Below are 18,368 nucleotides of genomic sequence, written 5' to 3' on the forward strand. Positions count from 1 at the left end.
ACCCTGTCGATGTTCAGTTTCCTCGTTGATACCGACTCTCCGTCTAGCTCCTTGCTACTGATGACGTTGTCATATGTTCCCAGATGCTGGCACTACCGCACAGTCATTGCGTACGACTGACGATGATGATGACGACGACGAAGTAACCAAAAATGGTACGGAGTGGGACTGAACAATCCCGACGTGTTTTGCGGCGCATAGCTTCAAATATACAGAGGAGGTAATTGTAAGGTAGGGACAGTTGTGGATTGGGACGTTAGAAGAAAAAGAAGGATAGAAAAATACTGCGAGTGTAGATGCAGGTCTCTAGATCTGTGAAGCGGGCTGTGGTTGCGTACGTTTGAGCTCGTCCCTGGGGTTTTGGGAGTTAGGTAGATGTAACGTAGAGGTTTGGACTGCTGAGGGGGCTGGAACAATGCGACCGGAGTTTGGAAGTGTGGCGAATCGGAAATAAGAAGTTGAACTTCGCTATTGCTGCTGCTTTTCCTTCCTCCCACGTTTTAATTTTCATTTGAGTGAAACCAGTTATGCGAAACTTACTGTGCCATTTAGTATTACGGTGAGCGGCCTACTTGGATTCGTCGGTTTATGAGCGCCAGCCACCAGACTCTGTTTATGTAAGTGAATAGGAGACTTATATTCAGCATAGAAGAGCGAGGGTGAAAAAACCACAGAAAAACTTGCGGATCATTCCAGGGAACCTAGACAAGAGACTAACGGGTGTTACAGCTGAAGTGTCTGCCACCGTAATTACGAAGTTTCGCAAACGTGTATTGTCAAAATAATAAAAATCAATATACCCTGCAGCATTCTTTATGAGAATATAGTTTTTTATGATAATTAAAAACATCTAGTCGAAAATTTAACTCGTCGTTGAAGGCGGTAAATACCTCATCATAAAACCAATTACAGCTTTTATCTATAAAGGCATTTCTCTATCCGACAAGAACATAATGTTATCCAACTTTATCATGCACATCTAAACAAAAAAAAATCTCATGATACTTCACATGATTAGGCATGCATTGGCTTCCTTAATATTAGGTTTGCAGTTTAGCTACTGGAAACCACCGCCAAGTTCCCCTTTCTCTTTAAGGGGGCATAAGGGGTTATACTTTTGCCGCTGTTTAGTTCGCTCACCGATGCACCCACCCACCTACTTACTTGTATATACTGATCGGTTGATTAGTTAAGAATAGACAAAACGGACAGAGGCAATGCACTCAGCAATGTCGAGGCGGACAACAAGAACAGCGGCAGCCGTAGCAACGGTACAACAACAACAACAAACATAACAACAAGCAATTCAAGCAGCGCTCCACCAGGCGCTTTGCTTTCCGGTTGTCTGATCTATTTCGGCCGAGTTAATCTATTGAGCGATTCACGTGTGATGCGTAAGGAAACAAACCGTCATTGCTGAGTCACGCTGATAATGGGTCTGACTACGCAGCCACCAACTCGTCACGGTAATTACCTAGCCCTGACAACTCCAGCACGATCTAAGCGAGGTGACCGGCCGCTTTGACTCGAGTGAGGGAGCTCGTTTGGCGAAGTGGCGGAAAATATGCACGGAGTTCCAGCACCGGGAAATCGGCAAATTACTTGCGAGGAACAGTGAATGTCTAGTCATGATGAATATACAGCAGCAGATATATATGCTGTAGCAGCAGGCTAGTACAGGAATGAGATATTGCGATGAAGTAGCTTCTGGGAAGGTTTTCTATGGCACGCCTCACTCGTCGGATAGTGTATTATCTTATAGATGTATAGGTTAAGGCAGTATCAAGCACATGTCGTTTTCAGCAATAATGACAAGTTACACTGAAAAGGATTGATGTGATGATTTCCTAAGTGAACATCCTAAGTCACTGACATCAAACAATATTGAATTACCATTATTTGGCTCCTTATTTACGTCGACTATCTCAACACTTCTAGGTAACGCAATATCATCAATGTTCTTAAGTGTCACACAAATACGAAATTTATCAAGAACGGGGCGTTCCCACTTCGGTTCGAATTCTAATTTATGAAGGAAGAAGGCGTAAACCACTTTTAGCTAGGTAAGTGAATTACCTAAATATGGCAGGCACTGCAATGGTTTGCTGTCCCTCTAGAATAGAAAGTGTCACCCAAGAACATCCAGATGTATCTTGTTCACGAGAACTCTTATCGTCGTTCATCGTTCATGAATCTTTTTAGTAACCCCGGAGGAAGGGGACACCCAGTAGTCTTCTGCGTAATGCATCCCGTATAAATTCGGTTGACACGAATACCTAACATAAGGAAAAATTGTGCTATTTAGAAGGTGAAGTAAAACAGCAGTATAATGTATTCCGCCGCAATTCCCTTACCGGGTTGTCAATTTCAGTCATCGTTTACGACGAGGTCGATTAATCTGGCCGATTTTACGTACGCTATGAGCAGTAGGTATTGAGCAGACTCGTCATCTAAGTGAAGCGAATTTACATGGAGATCCCTTGTTGTTGTCGATCAAAGCTCTGTACTCCATCACCACGGTGCAGGCAGCCCGCTCTATTAGATTTGAATACCAACACACATGCACATGAATATACACGCCATTATATGCTATATGAATCGTTACATGATATAGAGCCATGTGGTGTTAGACGTCTAAATTTGACAGGATAAATCTCTAAACGCGTACTTCATCAAGCTCACTTATTGATGTATTGCAGGGTATTATAGAATGCTTGAACAAAGTATAGTTCTTCGTTTTCTAAAATTATGTTAGGAAAACCTCTCGGTTTTTCGAAAATAATTACAGCAAACTGATAACACACTAAACAATAAAACGCAAATGTTAAATGAACAAAAAAACTCAACATGAAATAATCAGCAATGTGATTAATAGGTATAAATGAGCCACATGGACAAATGAAAAATTATCGAATGGGTTTGTTATTAACGATATTTTGAGATACGAAGGTTCAAAAGGGCCATCATGTAGAACGTAGCCCTAATCGATTTTTCTGTTGGTTCATGCATTTGAAGCAGCCCATGGATAGTCTAGCTTAAGTACATTGTCTTTTATTAAGGCAGCAGTTATCTGAAGATAAAACAAGGGAACAAAACGTGCAGAGATATTTGAACATTGACCATAAATCAACCTTTGGTGTCCCAGCCGGTTCTGACTACGTGTCTCGTACGCATTTCGGCCGGAATTGTAACGCTGCACATTGCGTTTACGGTGGTAGGGACACTTGTAGGTGGTAGAAGATGCTGAGCAAGATTTCCGTGACCCGTATGGGAGTTCTCTCTCCATTTAGCCATCTTGCCTGGCGCTCTTGTGTGCTCAGTGTGTGCTATTGTTGTTGTTCACGAACGCACGAAAAGACTAGCGACCCGTGCATGGTCGGTGCAGTTCCACAGCCTTCCAATACAACGTCTTTCATACCGCTGCTTTACCTTTTGACAGAACTAGTGCTGGTGCTACTGCTGCTGCGGCGGACGATTTGAGTGCAACGAAAGCAAAACCAGGTTACGAAAAGGGTGCACGAACGAGTAGTGAGAAGAGAGAATATCTTATGTAAATGGATGTAGTGGCGATGTTAGCTCCGTGCGTCTCAGGCCAGAGGTGGAGAAACTGCAAGGGAGACAGAAAACGAATTACGATACTCCGTCAATGTCAGCAGTGATCATGAGTCGTTGGCCAGGAACAGTGGTTTGAGAAGCGCCAGTACCGTTTCCGGTGGCCGGCGGCCCAAAGTACCGGTGCCAAACCCAGCGCGTCGCCAAGTAGGTGACCAAGAGCGTTCAGCCCCCAGCCCCGTCCGTCAATTGCGCAGCCAAGGATGTGATGCGAAACGGGGCGGACTCTGAGGCCGCGCCGAATTAGAGGACTTTATTAAATTTCGTTAAGTGAGTGAGTGAGTGAGTGTGGGTAAAGAAGGAGGCCACGCTCGGGTTGTCAAGCCGCTACCACCACCGAGCTTCACAGCCAGTCATCTCGTTACGACGCGCTCCACTGGAGAATTTGGAAATCGACAACGAGCTAAATCGGGGAGGCTGTAAGGGGGTTAGGTGTACATTGGACCCGTCATACGTAATACTTCACCGCCATCTTCTCGTCTTCCGTCGTGTGAAGGTGCTATGCAGAAGCCTGCTGAGAAGCCCGGTATTGGCACCCGTGTTCCAACCCAACGCTCCCGGCCTGTCGTGTGGCTACTGATGGAAACTAACCCATTTGGAACGCGTGTAGAAAAAAGTGCTCGACGCAGCCTTCGGAGAAGGTAGGGACATAGTATATCGATAGTAGCTACTAAGGTCACAAGTGCACGACGAACGAGCTCTTCATGGTCCAGCTTTGTTACTGCTGGTAACGAAATGGAGCCACAAATTGATCTAAGCGAGGCAGAAATGACCCATTCATACTTATTAGTATAACTTGCTGTAACCGACATGTTTTTTAAGGTTTAAGGCTCGATTAGGAAAATTATTGTATTTTAGTTATTAGGGTTTATCGTAAGCAAAAAGATAGATCTTAGCCAAAGCCATATCAGTAAGTACAGCTAAAATACAAGTATTTAGATCCTTGAATACATTTTACGCACAACCTGAACCTGTGCCTAGTGATTCGAATTCTAATTTACAATAACCTAAAAAGCGAATAATTACGAAATACTTTAGGATGGTTGAACGAGTATGTAGCATTCATATAACAATACACGCCAGCTTGAGTTAACGTCAGCCAAAGCTATCGCAGATTGTTCTGCTGTTTACTGCTTCCACCTTAGCCTATCCACGGTTGAACCTAGAATTATCTATTGGAACCACGCCAAGACCAGGTCGATATTTTTACCTAAAAGAAGTATGTCGCGGCAATAACGGACAAAAACTATTTATTTATGTCAAAGATTTATGACCGTTCCTCACGAAGTCATATTTTTACTTTAGCAAAACTACATGAAAGATACTGTGGATAGAACATGCAAATCACTCAGCCTGAATGCGCTAGTTAACAAAAAAGACAAACAACTTACGAGCTAATGTTTCGCAAGGCTTTATTCATTTGAGCAGATATTCTCTATTTTTCCTCTTAGGACAGTCCTTCTAGTACGCTGGTGACATTTGGTGTACATACGTTAAAGTACAAAAGCAAACCGAGAGTACGTTACGATGCCTGTTACGCGATTCTTATGCTTTTTTCTGTCTTTTCTAATTAAATCTCAGCGACTCGTGAACTCATTGCTATTATTATAGCCACAACATTGTGTTGTCGTAAATGCTATGCAGCTGTAAAGCTTACTGCTATTACCATGGGACTGTGAAAATTCTACGTACGTATCTCTGAAATGAAGCTACAGAAACGTTTTGGTGGTTGAGGCCACTGACGAAAAAAGGGACCAGGGCAATCGCAGTCTTCTTATCGTCCCGCCACACGAACAGACTCTAAGGGTAGCAGCTTTGAAAAGAAGCGGCAGAAAGATGCAAAAAAAAAAAGAAGAACTGTGTGAGGGTTGGCGCCTCGTTCTCTTGTGCACAGTCTAAACAATCTGCTATTAGCGCTATGTGTCAGCTGCATGAATAAGTTATTGGAAGAATTGTAGATACGTAGGTAAAATAACTATGCAAATTAAAATTAAGCGTCTTCCAACACAGGAGGTCTTCGAGGAATAATAGTAACTACCTTTTAGGCATGGGGCGTAGCTCACAGAAATATAGCCCTATTAGCCAAAAGTTCCTCTATCAATATTTCTGTCCAGGATGACCAGGCGCCGTAAACGCTCAATTTACTAGATAGTTATTTATAGGTGTGTACAGCCCGATACAACTTGGTTTGTTATTGGTTATTATCTAGAAGGAGTTCGCTGAAGATGCTTTATAGTAATCCTATTTAACGCATGGTTATCGAACGGTACATACGGATCTTTCGGTTACTTGATGATGCAATATGGCCGACCTAACTTTTACCCCCAACTATCCCCTCTACTGGGTTATTTTTAAATTCGTACTTTTGTTGATATGTAATGCATTCTGGTGCCGTTCGTTTGCTCTCGATTATTCAGTCCATCGTAGACATTTTATATTTTCCATGTACTATTTTTTAACAATATAGATGCTCTGAATTCAACTTCATAAGAATGAAAGAATACTTAGCCATGGATTTGAAATGTGTTGAATGGAGGCACACATATATACATATATAAGGACAACATCTATTAAACGATATCTTTCCACAATAATACTTCAGTGAGTTGGCTAGGCAATTTGAAAGGTAAGCGATATTTTGCCGCTGACTACGTTGCCTTATAGCCGCATGGACGTTTACGGCAACGCAATACTGTATCGGCTTTACCTCAGTCCATAAGTGTTTGCAGGATTCCATCTTTAAATAGCCAAACGTTAATTATCCCTTCGAGTGCATTAAAGTTGCCTGTCCCAGATACCGTGACTGTAACTATTACCGACCCACGTTGCTCGATTAGAATTAACGGCCTTTGGAAACCACATTACGAAATGATTGGAAATAACACATCTTACGCTTTATAGAGATGCTTCCATCCTGTTTTCAATGGAATGTTGATATAGTTCTCGCTACAATGAAATAAGTTACTTGTACGTTTGGTACAAAATCCGTGTCATGACAACTCCGAAACAATCAGGCTCCAGTCCTTGTTTTTCCTATTATGATATTTGCAGCCATATTTCTTTCCTCTTAGCACTTCAAGCCGACGCATCACCTTGGGCTATTGGCTTTCTGCTTTGGACACATCCCACTGACTGAAAACGAGCTTATACTGCGTTTCGCAATCCCTTCAAAAAAAAACTTCTGTTAGACGAAGAAGTTTTGATTTTTTTTAGCTGACAGAATAGCTATTATTAAAATATTAAAAACGAAACAGTTTATGCTTGCCGGACGGTTATGACAAAAGGGTTACTATTTGGGTTCGGAAAGATATTTTCATAAATCTGCACATACAGATTTACGACGAAAGGTTTACGTTATATCTATGGCCTAACCATGACAGCATTCGCTTTATGGATCTTTTAGCTATCGATATGAGCGTTTGACGCCAATAACGGATAATGTGAAGTTTGTCCGTGCGATGCAGAAGAGAATGAGCTATTAAATGGCGTCTATTATTAAATAGAGTCAAAGAGCTTCTACTGCTGACCTGAACAGATAGCGTTCCAAACGGTTTACCTACGTTATGGGAGTCAATAATAGTTAGTCATACTTATACAGCGTATGCTTTTAGTCAGCTGGTTTTAGCTAACTGACCAGATGATGGAAACAAAGTGGAGTGAAAGAAGGTGGATGGTCGCTATGATAACGGCAATTGCCGTATAGCTGCTCATAAACTCACTCGTTTCCTATCACCTTGAACTCCTAGGGTAGGTGGTTAATGCAGACGGATTACCGACTTCCAGTGTCTTATCGTCTTATCGGTTCGCTTGCCTTTCGAGTTAAACCTGATGCGATTCGTGTGTTTTCTCCTTTGAAGACCCGCAAGGCTCGCAGACTGCCGAATGGCCGAGAATGGAGGAATCTTCCTTGTCCTGGAAGCCTTTTTCTGCGCAAGACGCAAATGTCAGAGGGCCACGAGCTACGCCGCCGATGAAAGCGTTACCAATGACCCTCCGCTATTCTAGTTCTCATATTTTTCGGTCCAGTCGTTGATAGTAGGAGCTGGGATGAAAGGAGGCCTCTTCCCCATTTCCTAATGACCGCAAGTCTTTCCAGCTGTCCGCGTCCATCGGAAGCTCCATTTTCGTGCGTTTTCGTTTTTTCCTTCTCAACCGCCCATTCTTGCTAGTTGCACGACTTTCGCCTTTGTCTCTTCGGCTCTCGACCTTTCGTCGGTTTCCCGCTTTGTAATAGCCTCCTCTGTCCTTTTCCTTACCGCCCATATGTGCCTTATAGAAAGTTTCCCTCAATGCCGCCCTGCCTCGCCGTCCCGCATTATACATCGCTGGCTCTCTGGAGGGCCAATCGCCACCAACGTCTTACGCTTGTACCAAACGATAAAAAAAAAACGAGAATTTTTTAATAATACTTTGTCGATATCTCCAAAAAACATTTCCCAGAAAAGTCCGAATAATATGCCCCAACCCAAAGTTGTGCTGAAATGTTTGTCAGCTGATTTGAGCGCTTGTTACCGATTTAAAATGGCACTTCTTAGCTAGGGTGAGGATGAAGTGCATTAAGCATGAGAGAGAGAAGCAGCTGAGATATGACAGCCAAAAAAAAAGATATTCTACGGAGTTTCAATGTGAGAGATACAATGTAAATATATCTTTAATAAAACATACCATATTATGGAAAGGTTATAGCGACAATACAACTATATAAAACGTCAGACCATTTTCTTAAAACTACATTAAAATTACTGAGATATCATCTGCCTTCTCGACCAGCAAGACCATTGAAGAAATATTGTTAACTAGTATGAAATCTCATCATATGATTGTTAAACAAATGGGTTAACATGATGTAAACATTTATATACTGTTCCAGTCGATGTTGAGGCAAAAACAAATGCCGATGCTTTGGTAAAAGACCGAGAACCAACTCTAAGTATGAATCGTCTAACCGCTTTGAGGTTGTTGCCAATTCAGTATAATCTGTTTTGGCCGATTGTGAGACAGCATCAACGGCAGGGGCATTCCTACTTTGACATCTGACAGAGTGTCCCGTTTGGCAAGAACAAATCCAACTGGAGACAATGAAGCACATTGATCTTAACAAAATCGACTATGCCAAGCCTATGGCGCTGTCCAGCCCTGATTCTAGCATGAACGAGAATTTTCAAATCCACCGTCCTGTCAGCAGGTGTGTTAACAGACGTGCTGTCGATAAGGTCATGATGCAGCTAATTGTAACACTATCTTTTTTTATTGCTAGCTGAAAATACAACAGCTGGCCTTAAAGGGGGGCGACGCTTCTTATTAGGTTTCTGTAGCTAAAGGCTAAGTAGCTCTAACATGAGCATTGAACATAGTGTACCGGCACAAAACTGTAGAAAGGCTCAAATGAATTGCTAGGTCAGACGTGGTATTTCATAAGTGCACATGCGGAAAGTTGGAATTTGCATATTTGTCGGATTAGTTCGGCATCTAGCCATGCCTAATAAGTTAGCTTCATGCTACTCTCGTAACACCCAGGCCAAGAGCATCTGCTGAGCAAGGAAAACGTTGCATTACCGATAATATGTCTTTGTAGAACAAGAATAAAAGGACTGTAGAATGTAAATCACGCAATACTAACGAGATCATTCATGATTTAAATAAAATATTTAAATCTTTCATTGAATATATTTATGCGCTAAGGAACAATTAACGGTAGCCCGTTTTTTTTCTCGTTATAGCTTATCTCTTCAATACTTCGCGAATTGCCTACGTTTGTTTAAATACAATTAATAATATAATAAATATAATATATAATAATAATCGTCGTATAATATCGTCAGTAAAAACCATAAGTAGAATTCATGTTTTGCGATCCACAATGTTATTCTATAATAATGTAAAGCCCAAATTTAGTATATTCTTCAAATTTTATGTGTTATACATAGTAGACACGACGTTGAATGACCAATTATTGCTGAAAATTAGGATCGCAACACTCTTACTATACCTAAAAGGCAGTACTGGAGAAATATTGCTTTGGAGGGGGCTATTTATGAAAAATACACGACCGCTACGGTCTGACCTCTCATCAGATCTATGGCTCTTTACCGTAAGTCGGCACCACCAAAATTCAGGGTGTGTAAATAACACCAATCGAAACAAGATAATAGCCAAATAATGTTTTTCAACAGTGTTTTTTCCAGCCATTTTAAAGGACTTGATCAAATCGCCACCGTGTCATGTAACATACATGTCTTATTTTAGGTACTGTATTGCTAATCAGAATCAAATTAAGATTTGCAGAAACGCATCCACAGCAGCTACTTAAATGTCCGGAAAAAAACTCAAGATATTTAGAGAAAACTATCATTTCGTTGAAGAACTGGGTATTTAGGACACGTAAACTTGCTTATGTGCGTTTTGTACACCGTATGTTTACAACGATACTAGGCCGACCCGAGTAGGCTCGTTAGGATTGCTACACCTAAATCTATTCATCTGTCTAAAGACTGCCTGGACCCTGTATCTCGTGGAGTGTAGCATGTCCTGTTTCTACCTGCGTGAATACGTACGAGTATATCGACAAGAAAGCAGGCGATACACGGTGGCTCTGAGGACCACATGGGGGATTAAGATGGACACACGTCAACGCCAGGAGGTTTCCAGCTGCTCACAAACTGCTGGCCTGGCCGAGGTCCTTCTCTCGAGCTGGTTCTGCTAGCGATCCAGGAAGAGCACATTTTCGGGTCGGCATAAACGCACGTTTCAGCTTGGTAGCTAGGGATATACACAGAAGAAGCTGACGTTCGCATGGCCGAGACAAAGGACACCGCTGCGCAACTCTGGCACATACTCGTTCACATGGACACATCCGCGTACGAACGACGCACTCATTAGCCTTACTACGAGTAAAAGGAAAAACAAGCGCAGGCGCAAGAAGGAGAAAGACGCTGTCATCATCATTTTTACCATTCCGCAATAGGAAGATGATTAGCAAGCAAACTGATGTGGCCTCTCTGTTGAAGACCTGCCCCATACTGTTAAGGCAACTATAACTTATCGATATTAGACCAATAGGAGGAGCCACCATTTGCCCAGCTAGCATCGTTAGGTCTGTGGAGAAGTTAGGAATGCTAATGATTAACATAGAATAATGGGTGTGAGTGTAACTGCAGAGTCTTTACCTACTTGGTCTAGAAATACGTGAGGTAGTTTAGGTTCGAAATCGGACGCATACACATGTCGTTCAGTTCTGGAAGGAGGCCACTAGCCATTTGAGGTAGTACCTGTCATAGAACTTGGAAACATCCAGGGTGGTCGGACAGTTGCGTCTTGGGTCGAGAGACCCCTATTGGCGTAATATTGCGCTTAGATTAGTCACCTGCATTTGAAGCGATCCCGAACGCTAACAATCGTGTGTTGTCTGCTTTTCGTATTATGACATTTACCACATACATAAACCTCTTTCCTAGGCCTTTGCAATGTCACCTATTTAACTATTATAGTAGCACGATGGCGGCAGTCCAAATAGACAAGGTATTAGAGACAGAAGCAGGCGTAGTATAATGTGGCTTTCGAAAAACAGTGGTAGACATGTTGATGAACGGACAAAGCTAAGGAGAATCGGTGTGCCTGAAGCCGAGGATAGGTGTTACTGAGCGCCAACGCGTTGCGATTCTAATGTGTGACAACAATGGACGTCGGACAATAATCGTACATCGCGACATTGCCTTACGGTACTGTTGTGTATGATTCTATAGGTCGCATCGTAAAATTATCTAGGTCGCCTTTCTACAGAAGCCTATGCTACTTCATACGATATTACAAATCTCGCCGTTTGTGCAGTAATATGCACCACTGTATGTCCTTCTACGAAAGACTGGTTGTCAATTTTAAATATGAAGTGTCGGATAGAGTTGTTGTGTTGAATGAGATTTCTCCGCCTAATTTTGTTTTCTCATATTTGAAAACGTATTTACGTGTTCAAATTTTGCTTCCGCGTCTCTATTCAACACACATATATATACAGATGTATTTAAACTGCCGCCTCATTATATTAGTGGACCCAAGCTTTACTCACAAATCTTTATTGCTATGTTCGAGTCGCAACAATTTCTCTACCCGGTTATTACCACGAACAAAGAAAATCGTCCACGTCACAACGAACTGGCTTCTCTTCGGGCAAAATCTAACAGTAGTTAGACATTGTGCACCAATTGTTTTCATTATTTTTTTTTGTCGTTAAAATTAAATTACACTTCAAAGACATTTCGCTGCCCTACGGCGACGCTAAAGCAGTTTTGAAGTCTTGTCTCTTATCGCTTGCGATAATTTCGCCTGCGGCCGTAAAATCCGAAATGTGCACGTGAGGTCCTTCGCTACTGTCATCATCGATGCGGCATTATCGAACTCATTACAATAATTGGGTGCGGAGAATATTGTGACCAATGATCGGTTTGCGAAAAACTCATAGCCTTCAGCTACCACCTGGTGCGCGCGACACACGAGGTCCAAATTGTTATCATCCAGGAACTTCTGCAACTGCACCGGTAGCATCCTGTTAGACATAGCATGGCCTAACAGATTCATGTTTCGTACGCCAAGGCATGACACAAGTCTTCCTAGAAGTGGTCAGGGCCAAAGTGAATTGTAAACTTTATTCATGTGCTCAATGAGGACAAATTAACAATGTGCTCAGCTGACTGTTGAAATGGTTATTCAAAGTGCTAGATCATTGCCGCGGTTCGAGTGTAAGGCAGCTGTTGCGCACGCAAGCGTCGTTTACAGATAATAATCAATATCAGTTAACATAAAGCGCCGTCACGATCCGATCTGAGCAACCGTGTGTTTTGATTAACTAACACAGTATTGATCTAGATGTAAACCTACGGGCGCTAAATTGCTCAGCTGGAAGAACTTAGAAACACTTCACGTTCATAGTGGTTTATTCCCGTTTGACTAAACTAGAGTAGGATCGTGTGTAACTTCTACGAAGCGTTATGCATGATGTGAGATCAATAATATATTCATAGTAAAAGAAAAATAAATAATTCACTATCCTGCCATTTATGATTCAATTTCAAAGCGCTCTATTGACGTGAGCTGCGCCAACAACCATCTGTTTGCCACTGAATTTCTTTGTTGAGGCCCGGTAAGGAGAGAATTAAATCGTTAAGGCTCCCGGCCACTATGGCGTACGTACCGCATCTGCTCCGAATACATACGACACTCCTCGATCGTTTTGGGCGAAACCTTTACCCGGGTAAGGATCTGCCCATAACAAATCGCAGGCCAGACCCCAATCGGGAATATCTCTGAGCGGTCGACGAATTTCCCGAATGTCGTCGACAGATTTCATCTCGGGTGAGATGCCCCCATGACAGCAAAAGATCTTGTCGCCCACCACTGCGGCCAGCGGAAGCCAGGCAAACAACTCGTTGAATTTGTGGTACACCTCAAGCGAATACCTACATTCATGGTGTTGGTAAATGTGAATGCTGGCGGTTACAACGCGAAGGTAACTTGAAAAAATACATAGGCAAATACATAGTCATACTCGCCTTCTATATTACAAGGGACGGAAAATTTTCGTTGTGATAGAACTGTTTGTTTTTGTTGTTGCTGCCGCTGCCACTGAACTCTAGAATCAAACGATAGTCAGTCGGCTAGTAGCGGATTTTCACAAGAAATTCATGTTTCGGTGTTCACAAACTGAATCTCTAGCTATGCCAATATTTTATCGACTTCCTTAACTACCTTAATCTGCATTCGGACAGAAAACCGTAGATGGCGTTGATGCGGAGCGTTTCGTGATTGCCTCGCAGCAAGAATACGTTTCCTGGAAAGCGAATCTTGTAAATCAGGAGCAAACAGAGAACTTCGACTGAGTTGCGGCCTCGGTCGACGTAATCGCCGAGAAACAAATAGTTAGCCTTTGGAGGGTGCTTGCCCTGCTGTAGAATACGTAACAAGTCATGGTACTGACCGTGCACATCACCGCAGATATTTAGTGGAGGATTGAGTTCTATAAGTATTGGCTGTTGCTCCAATATGGGTAGGGCCTCTTGGATTAAGTAGAGAATCTCATTTCTGCTCATATGAACGTGTGGATCTTTCGATCGGCGTACCTCAAGTAGTCGCCGAAGCATCGCGTCCATGTCAACCGGCATCCTGCCGGTGCTGTTGGAACACAACCGCGAGAACCGGCTACTTTTTAGGCGTGCCGTGTTTTTAATTTCTCTATTTGCTTTCTGGTCCAATAGATAGGAACCGTACGGTTGACTTATATTTGGCTTCGTTATTGTCCTGGCTTCGCCGGTGCGGCCATTCCCAGCGGTCCTCTGTGGAGCACATGACTCGAGTGAGAGTTTGAGTCTGTCGACCACGCAAAACAGTGTCCGCGTTGCGCGTCACTTGCGCCCCCTAGTGATACAGTTTCACTTCCGGCCGATAGAATGTCGTAGGCTAGCTAATTAATTGATTGCAGCACAGCCTCTACTCTACTAAAAATGTGAGTTAAATCAGTTGCAAACGAACCAAACACAGGGTATTATACAAAGCCAACATAGTGAACTGGGCGTCGACCTTCTGCGAGGTGTCATAGAATTTCGCAAACTGGCCTCTTTCGATCATTTTCTTTTTTTTATGAACTCCTTTCTTCCATGGCTGAGCCAGCTTTGACAGCGCGTTTTGCAAACTACACTCCTCAGAGATTAACCATGGAAACAGATTAGATTCCGGGAACCCTTATAACAGGCGGCAAAGACTGGGCTTTCCCAGCCTTTTGTCTTTAGTCTGTGTCTAGATTTTTGTTCGATGACTATGGCCATTCTTTTCGGTTCAATCGCATATATACACATACATTTCTTTCCTCCTTTTTCGCTCTGTTCCCTTTGCGTCCACTCACCGCACTGGCTCTTGGGCTCCAGGATTCTTAAAGTCCGCCCCCATTCTCGTTGTCCGATGTGTTCCTCAATAAAGAGAAAGCCAAGTTGGAGTCCTCGGAGTAGGAGAACGGGAGGTTAGCAACGAATGAGCTGAGAGGCTAAGATGGCCGTCACCGGCAGACACCGAGTAATGGGCGGCAGTGGGGACTACAATCTGGGTTATGGAAAGCGCTCTTAACCATCTCGAGAGTACAATGTGCGCCACTGCTACGCCAATGCAGGCCTGGGAAAGGTGGGTCGCTGGAAAGTTCGCCGTCTCACATGGTATATTGATGGCCACGGTGGCCACATTCGTTGCAAACATTCTCCACCAAGCCCCCGGACCACATCCGGTCATCCTGTGGCGCTTTTGTTTTAAAGCTCCATTCTTTCATTCGCCGCGTTCAGTTCAGCCGAGCCCAACCAAACGCGCGGGTTCATGCAGTGGCTGCCCGCCCAACGTGTGCTTGCCATCGTCGTCCATACACAACGGGCGCTTCGTTGTCGCCTTCGCCATTGCCGTCCCGCGCTGCTTGACTCTACGCGAGCGAGTAGCCGTCCATGCTGCCAGCCACCGGCTGGCGGGGGCTCGGTAACTGACGCGTCGACGTTGACGGTTCGACCAATGGTAGAATTTATGGGAAGGACGCTACTGCTCCCCACTTCTTTCCCGTTCCATAGTGGTCCCTAAGAACACCATCTCCCCGACTCCATGAAGCAGACTCGTTACTCCCTACTCTCGCAAGCTGCTACTGTCGCTGTCGTATAGCCGCTCCTTCGACTCCTGCAACTACTACCTACGCTTAGTATTTTGCTTTGGCACAGTGCCTCTCTATCTCTTGTTTCGTTTCTGCCGCGATGAGTTATGAGTCTAGCGCGCTTTTCTGATAAGGAAGAGAACGAAGACGACGATACACGGCCAACAGGGGAGCAGAAGTGCAACCAGGGTTGGAGGAGTAGTCAGACGGTAGCGAAGTGTTCGTAGATGGCCACGGTGGTGTGCGGCTGATGGAGGAACAGAACGGAGAGGCGCACGGCGACATTTCGCTGATGAAAGCTATTGTGTACAGCTCTAGCGTCGAAAGCCAGCGCTTCACCAAAGCAGCAGAACAGCTCTGCCGCTTTGAGGTATCTGCATCTGGCTAAAGATCGAAAAGATGGAAAGGGAAAAGATCGAAGGTGCGTGAGAGTATGTGAGCGAGGGAAGGCTGTCTAGGTGCGAAAGCAAGCACGCGAGAAAAACAGGAGTTAAAGTTCATGTGCACCCGCCGTTGCATCAAAATATCACAAGAGCAAACGAATTTATAGACGGCCTTGTTGAAGGGGAAGGCGCAACCGAGTTGTTGACTAAAGGGACCATCCACGCCGGCCGGTTGGCTCACCCAGGAGGGTCCCCGCAAAGGTCTGCAAGCAGGGACCGGCAACAAGAAGACGGCAAAAAAAGAGGAACAGGAATCGAAGAAACGCCACTGAAGTCGTACTCTTCTCGAATGTCGCATCAGAATAAATTCTCGTTTGTGACGCTCGCGGTGCCAGCCGACTATCCGTTGAATTCGCATCCGCTTTATTTTGTCTTAGACAGCAAAAAAACGTTGAGCAAGCCAAAGACGCGGACGCTTGCTTAGTGTAGACTTAGATGAGCCGCTATTTATGAGATCGACTCCACATAGCTTCCGCAATGGAGGTGTAGCGCATATTTGCAATAGTAAACATTTGGTAGAAAGCTGGACATACCTGTTATGGAGCTGATGAATGGCGGCTTGGAAGTTTCTTTCTAGGTACTACAAAGTAATGAACCCACTCGATCTTCTGAATATAAATTAATTAATTAATTATATTAATATTATATATTAATTAATTAATTGATTAATGATCTAAATCGTTCCTAGATAGATAACTTTTTTGGAAGATTGTTTTTAATAGAAATGAGAGCCGGTCTTTTAGATACTGCCATGCATTTTTAGCAATCGGTAGCTGATGATAAGGCGATATGTGTATATGAAGGTGTAGAAAATTCAATTGTTTCAGGGTTCAGTCTGAATTGCATACCCAATCATGGGATATTCATAGCTCAAATGTAGTACGGTTTACAGGTGTGATATCGACAATGTCTGGTCTGCTTTTGTCAGCTTTGATAGGCCAATTTCCTCACTGTTTACGCACTGGCTGAACCAAGTTTATGATATTCCTTATGGGGTCCTATGCCGATCACTTTTTTGAAACCGCATTCGCTGCTTCCATCCGTTTTCGGATTTTTTTAAAGTTAAAAATCGATGCGGGCATCGTATTTTGTATGAGCGTGTGTCTGTGTCAGGGAAGGAGGATAAGTAATATATTATAATATAACTTCATTTAAACCATGAAGTCCCTTTATGGCTTCGACAAAAATATACTCATGCGCTGAATCCTTCGCAATCGATTTCGGATGCATTTTTTTTTGTTTTTAGTCCCACTTATTAGTTACTCACCTATTGGATCATTATTCAGCTTTATTATTATTATTATTGAAATACTATCATAGTGCAAATAAGGCAAACCCTCTGGTACTAGTAATAGAATAATAGGAGAACCGATAACCACAGTTCGTTCTCATAGATTCTTTAGGTCTACCTCAGCTGGCCAAACTATCGAGTATTATCAGAAGGAGCGCTTTTTCCACATATTTCTATTCTTCAGTAAGCGTTTTCACTTGTTGACGGGTTTTTAAGATGTGCCGCTTCGTGTGTCTACTAAAGTATATGCGCATGTGTATGTGAAGAATGGGTTACACCTGTACCCTCGACCTCTCTCCATACCTATTGAAATAAGCGTGACTGATTACGGTTTTTTTGTTACGTTTATTGTTGTAGTCGCTATGGTCATTGTTTGTTGGGGTTGAGGGATTGCTGGGAAGAAGGCAAAAAATTCCTGGTGCCCCCCATCGCGTCACTGCTACTGTTCAACTGCATTTTGAATGTGGCAACCGCCTGTATTTTCGGGTGGCAACTCGGTAGCCGGCGCTGCCGCGCATCGTCTCTGCGTCTCCGAGCTCTTTTAGAGCTTCCTCCCTCTACTTTGGCAACCCCGTTACCCGTCCGACCCGTCATCTCCTTTTCCTTCTCCCTGGTAGTTGAAACGACGCAAGGGTAGAAGAGGTCCGCGACTGTCTTGACGATGCCTGCCGACTATGTGAGTGAGGGGACTTTGGAACGGCGATGGTACCGGACAAAAGCTAAGGATGAGAGAGGTCCCCTGAGTAGGAAAAAATAGGGAGGTGGCAGAGCCTACGATCAAAGACGGAGTAGGAGCGTGAAGAGCGATGCGATGTCAGCAAAACAAAGTGGTGATAAATTGAAAAAGAAAAACGAGAGGGGAGGGCGACCACAGGCCCCAAGAACAGGGGCAGGCAAAAAGAAAACAGTGCAAACCACCTCGACAGACCAACGTCGGGGTTCAGCGGGCCGGCCCGCATCGCCCCACCGAAGTCCACACAATTGCAGCCTCTTCTAACCCCGCTTCTGTTATGCTGTTATTGTCTGCTGCACTGGTCTCTCTAGTGTCGAAAGACAGACGAAATGTTATGTGAAAGAACATTTTGGAGCGCGTCTACCTACAAATGTCTAGCTAGACGAGAAGCTATCGCCATAAGGCATGAAGCCTCCTAACAGATTAGATTTGAAAGAAGGACAGGACGTCTACTTGCGTACATAGGTATAACAGCCGTCATAAACACTTTCATTGTTTTGACCTTTTCAATGTTTTTCACCTATTATAATGATTGTTTATTGATATATAGTAACAGGCAATCTGCAGTATAGATGAAAGCAGACGGATACGTGATAACTCGGCTGGTGAGCATTAGTCAATAGA

At 43.6% G+C, this 18,368-nt stretch overlaps 1 protein-coding gene across 3 annotated transcripts; it reads right to left on the bottom strand.

The window, feature by feature from the left end:
- Positions 1–7,982: 7,982 nt before the first annotated feature.
- LOC111250752 (serine/threonine-protein phosphatase PP1-gamma catalytic subunit B-like) lies at positions 7,983–15,649 on the bottom strand. 3 transcript variants are annotated; one of them, XM_086975607.1, is made up of 4 exons: positions 13,580–15,648; positions 13,351–13,432; positions 12,797–13,061; positions 7,983–12,135 (listed from the first exon to the last, which is right to left on the bottom strand). In XM_086975607.1, the coding sequence occupies exons 1-4, from the start codon at positions 13,761–13,763 to the stop codon at positions 11,884–11,886; spliced, it is 783 nt and encodes a 260-aa protein (XP_086831733.1). In that variant the 5' UTR covers positions 13,764–15,648; the 3' UTR covers positions 7,983–11,883. The 3 variants fall into 3 exon arrangements, with proteins under 3 accessions (XP_086831733.1, XP_022662181.1, XP_086831734.1); XM_022806446.2 differs by having other exon boundaries at positions 13,351–15,642; XM_086975608.1 differs by having other exon boundaries at positions 12,086–12,215; positions 13,351–15,649.
- Positions 15,650–18,368: the final 2,719 nt, after the last annotated feature.

This window comes from Varroa destructor, unplaced genomic scaffold, assembly GCF_002443255.2.
Source record: "Varroa destructor unplaced genomic scaffold, Vdes_3.0 BEIS01000001.1, whole genome shotgun sequence".
Classification (NCBI taxonomy): Eukaryota; Metazoa; Arthropoda; class Arachnida; order Mesostigmata; family Varroidae; genus Varroa; species Varroa destructor.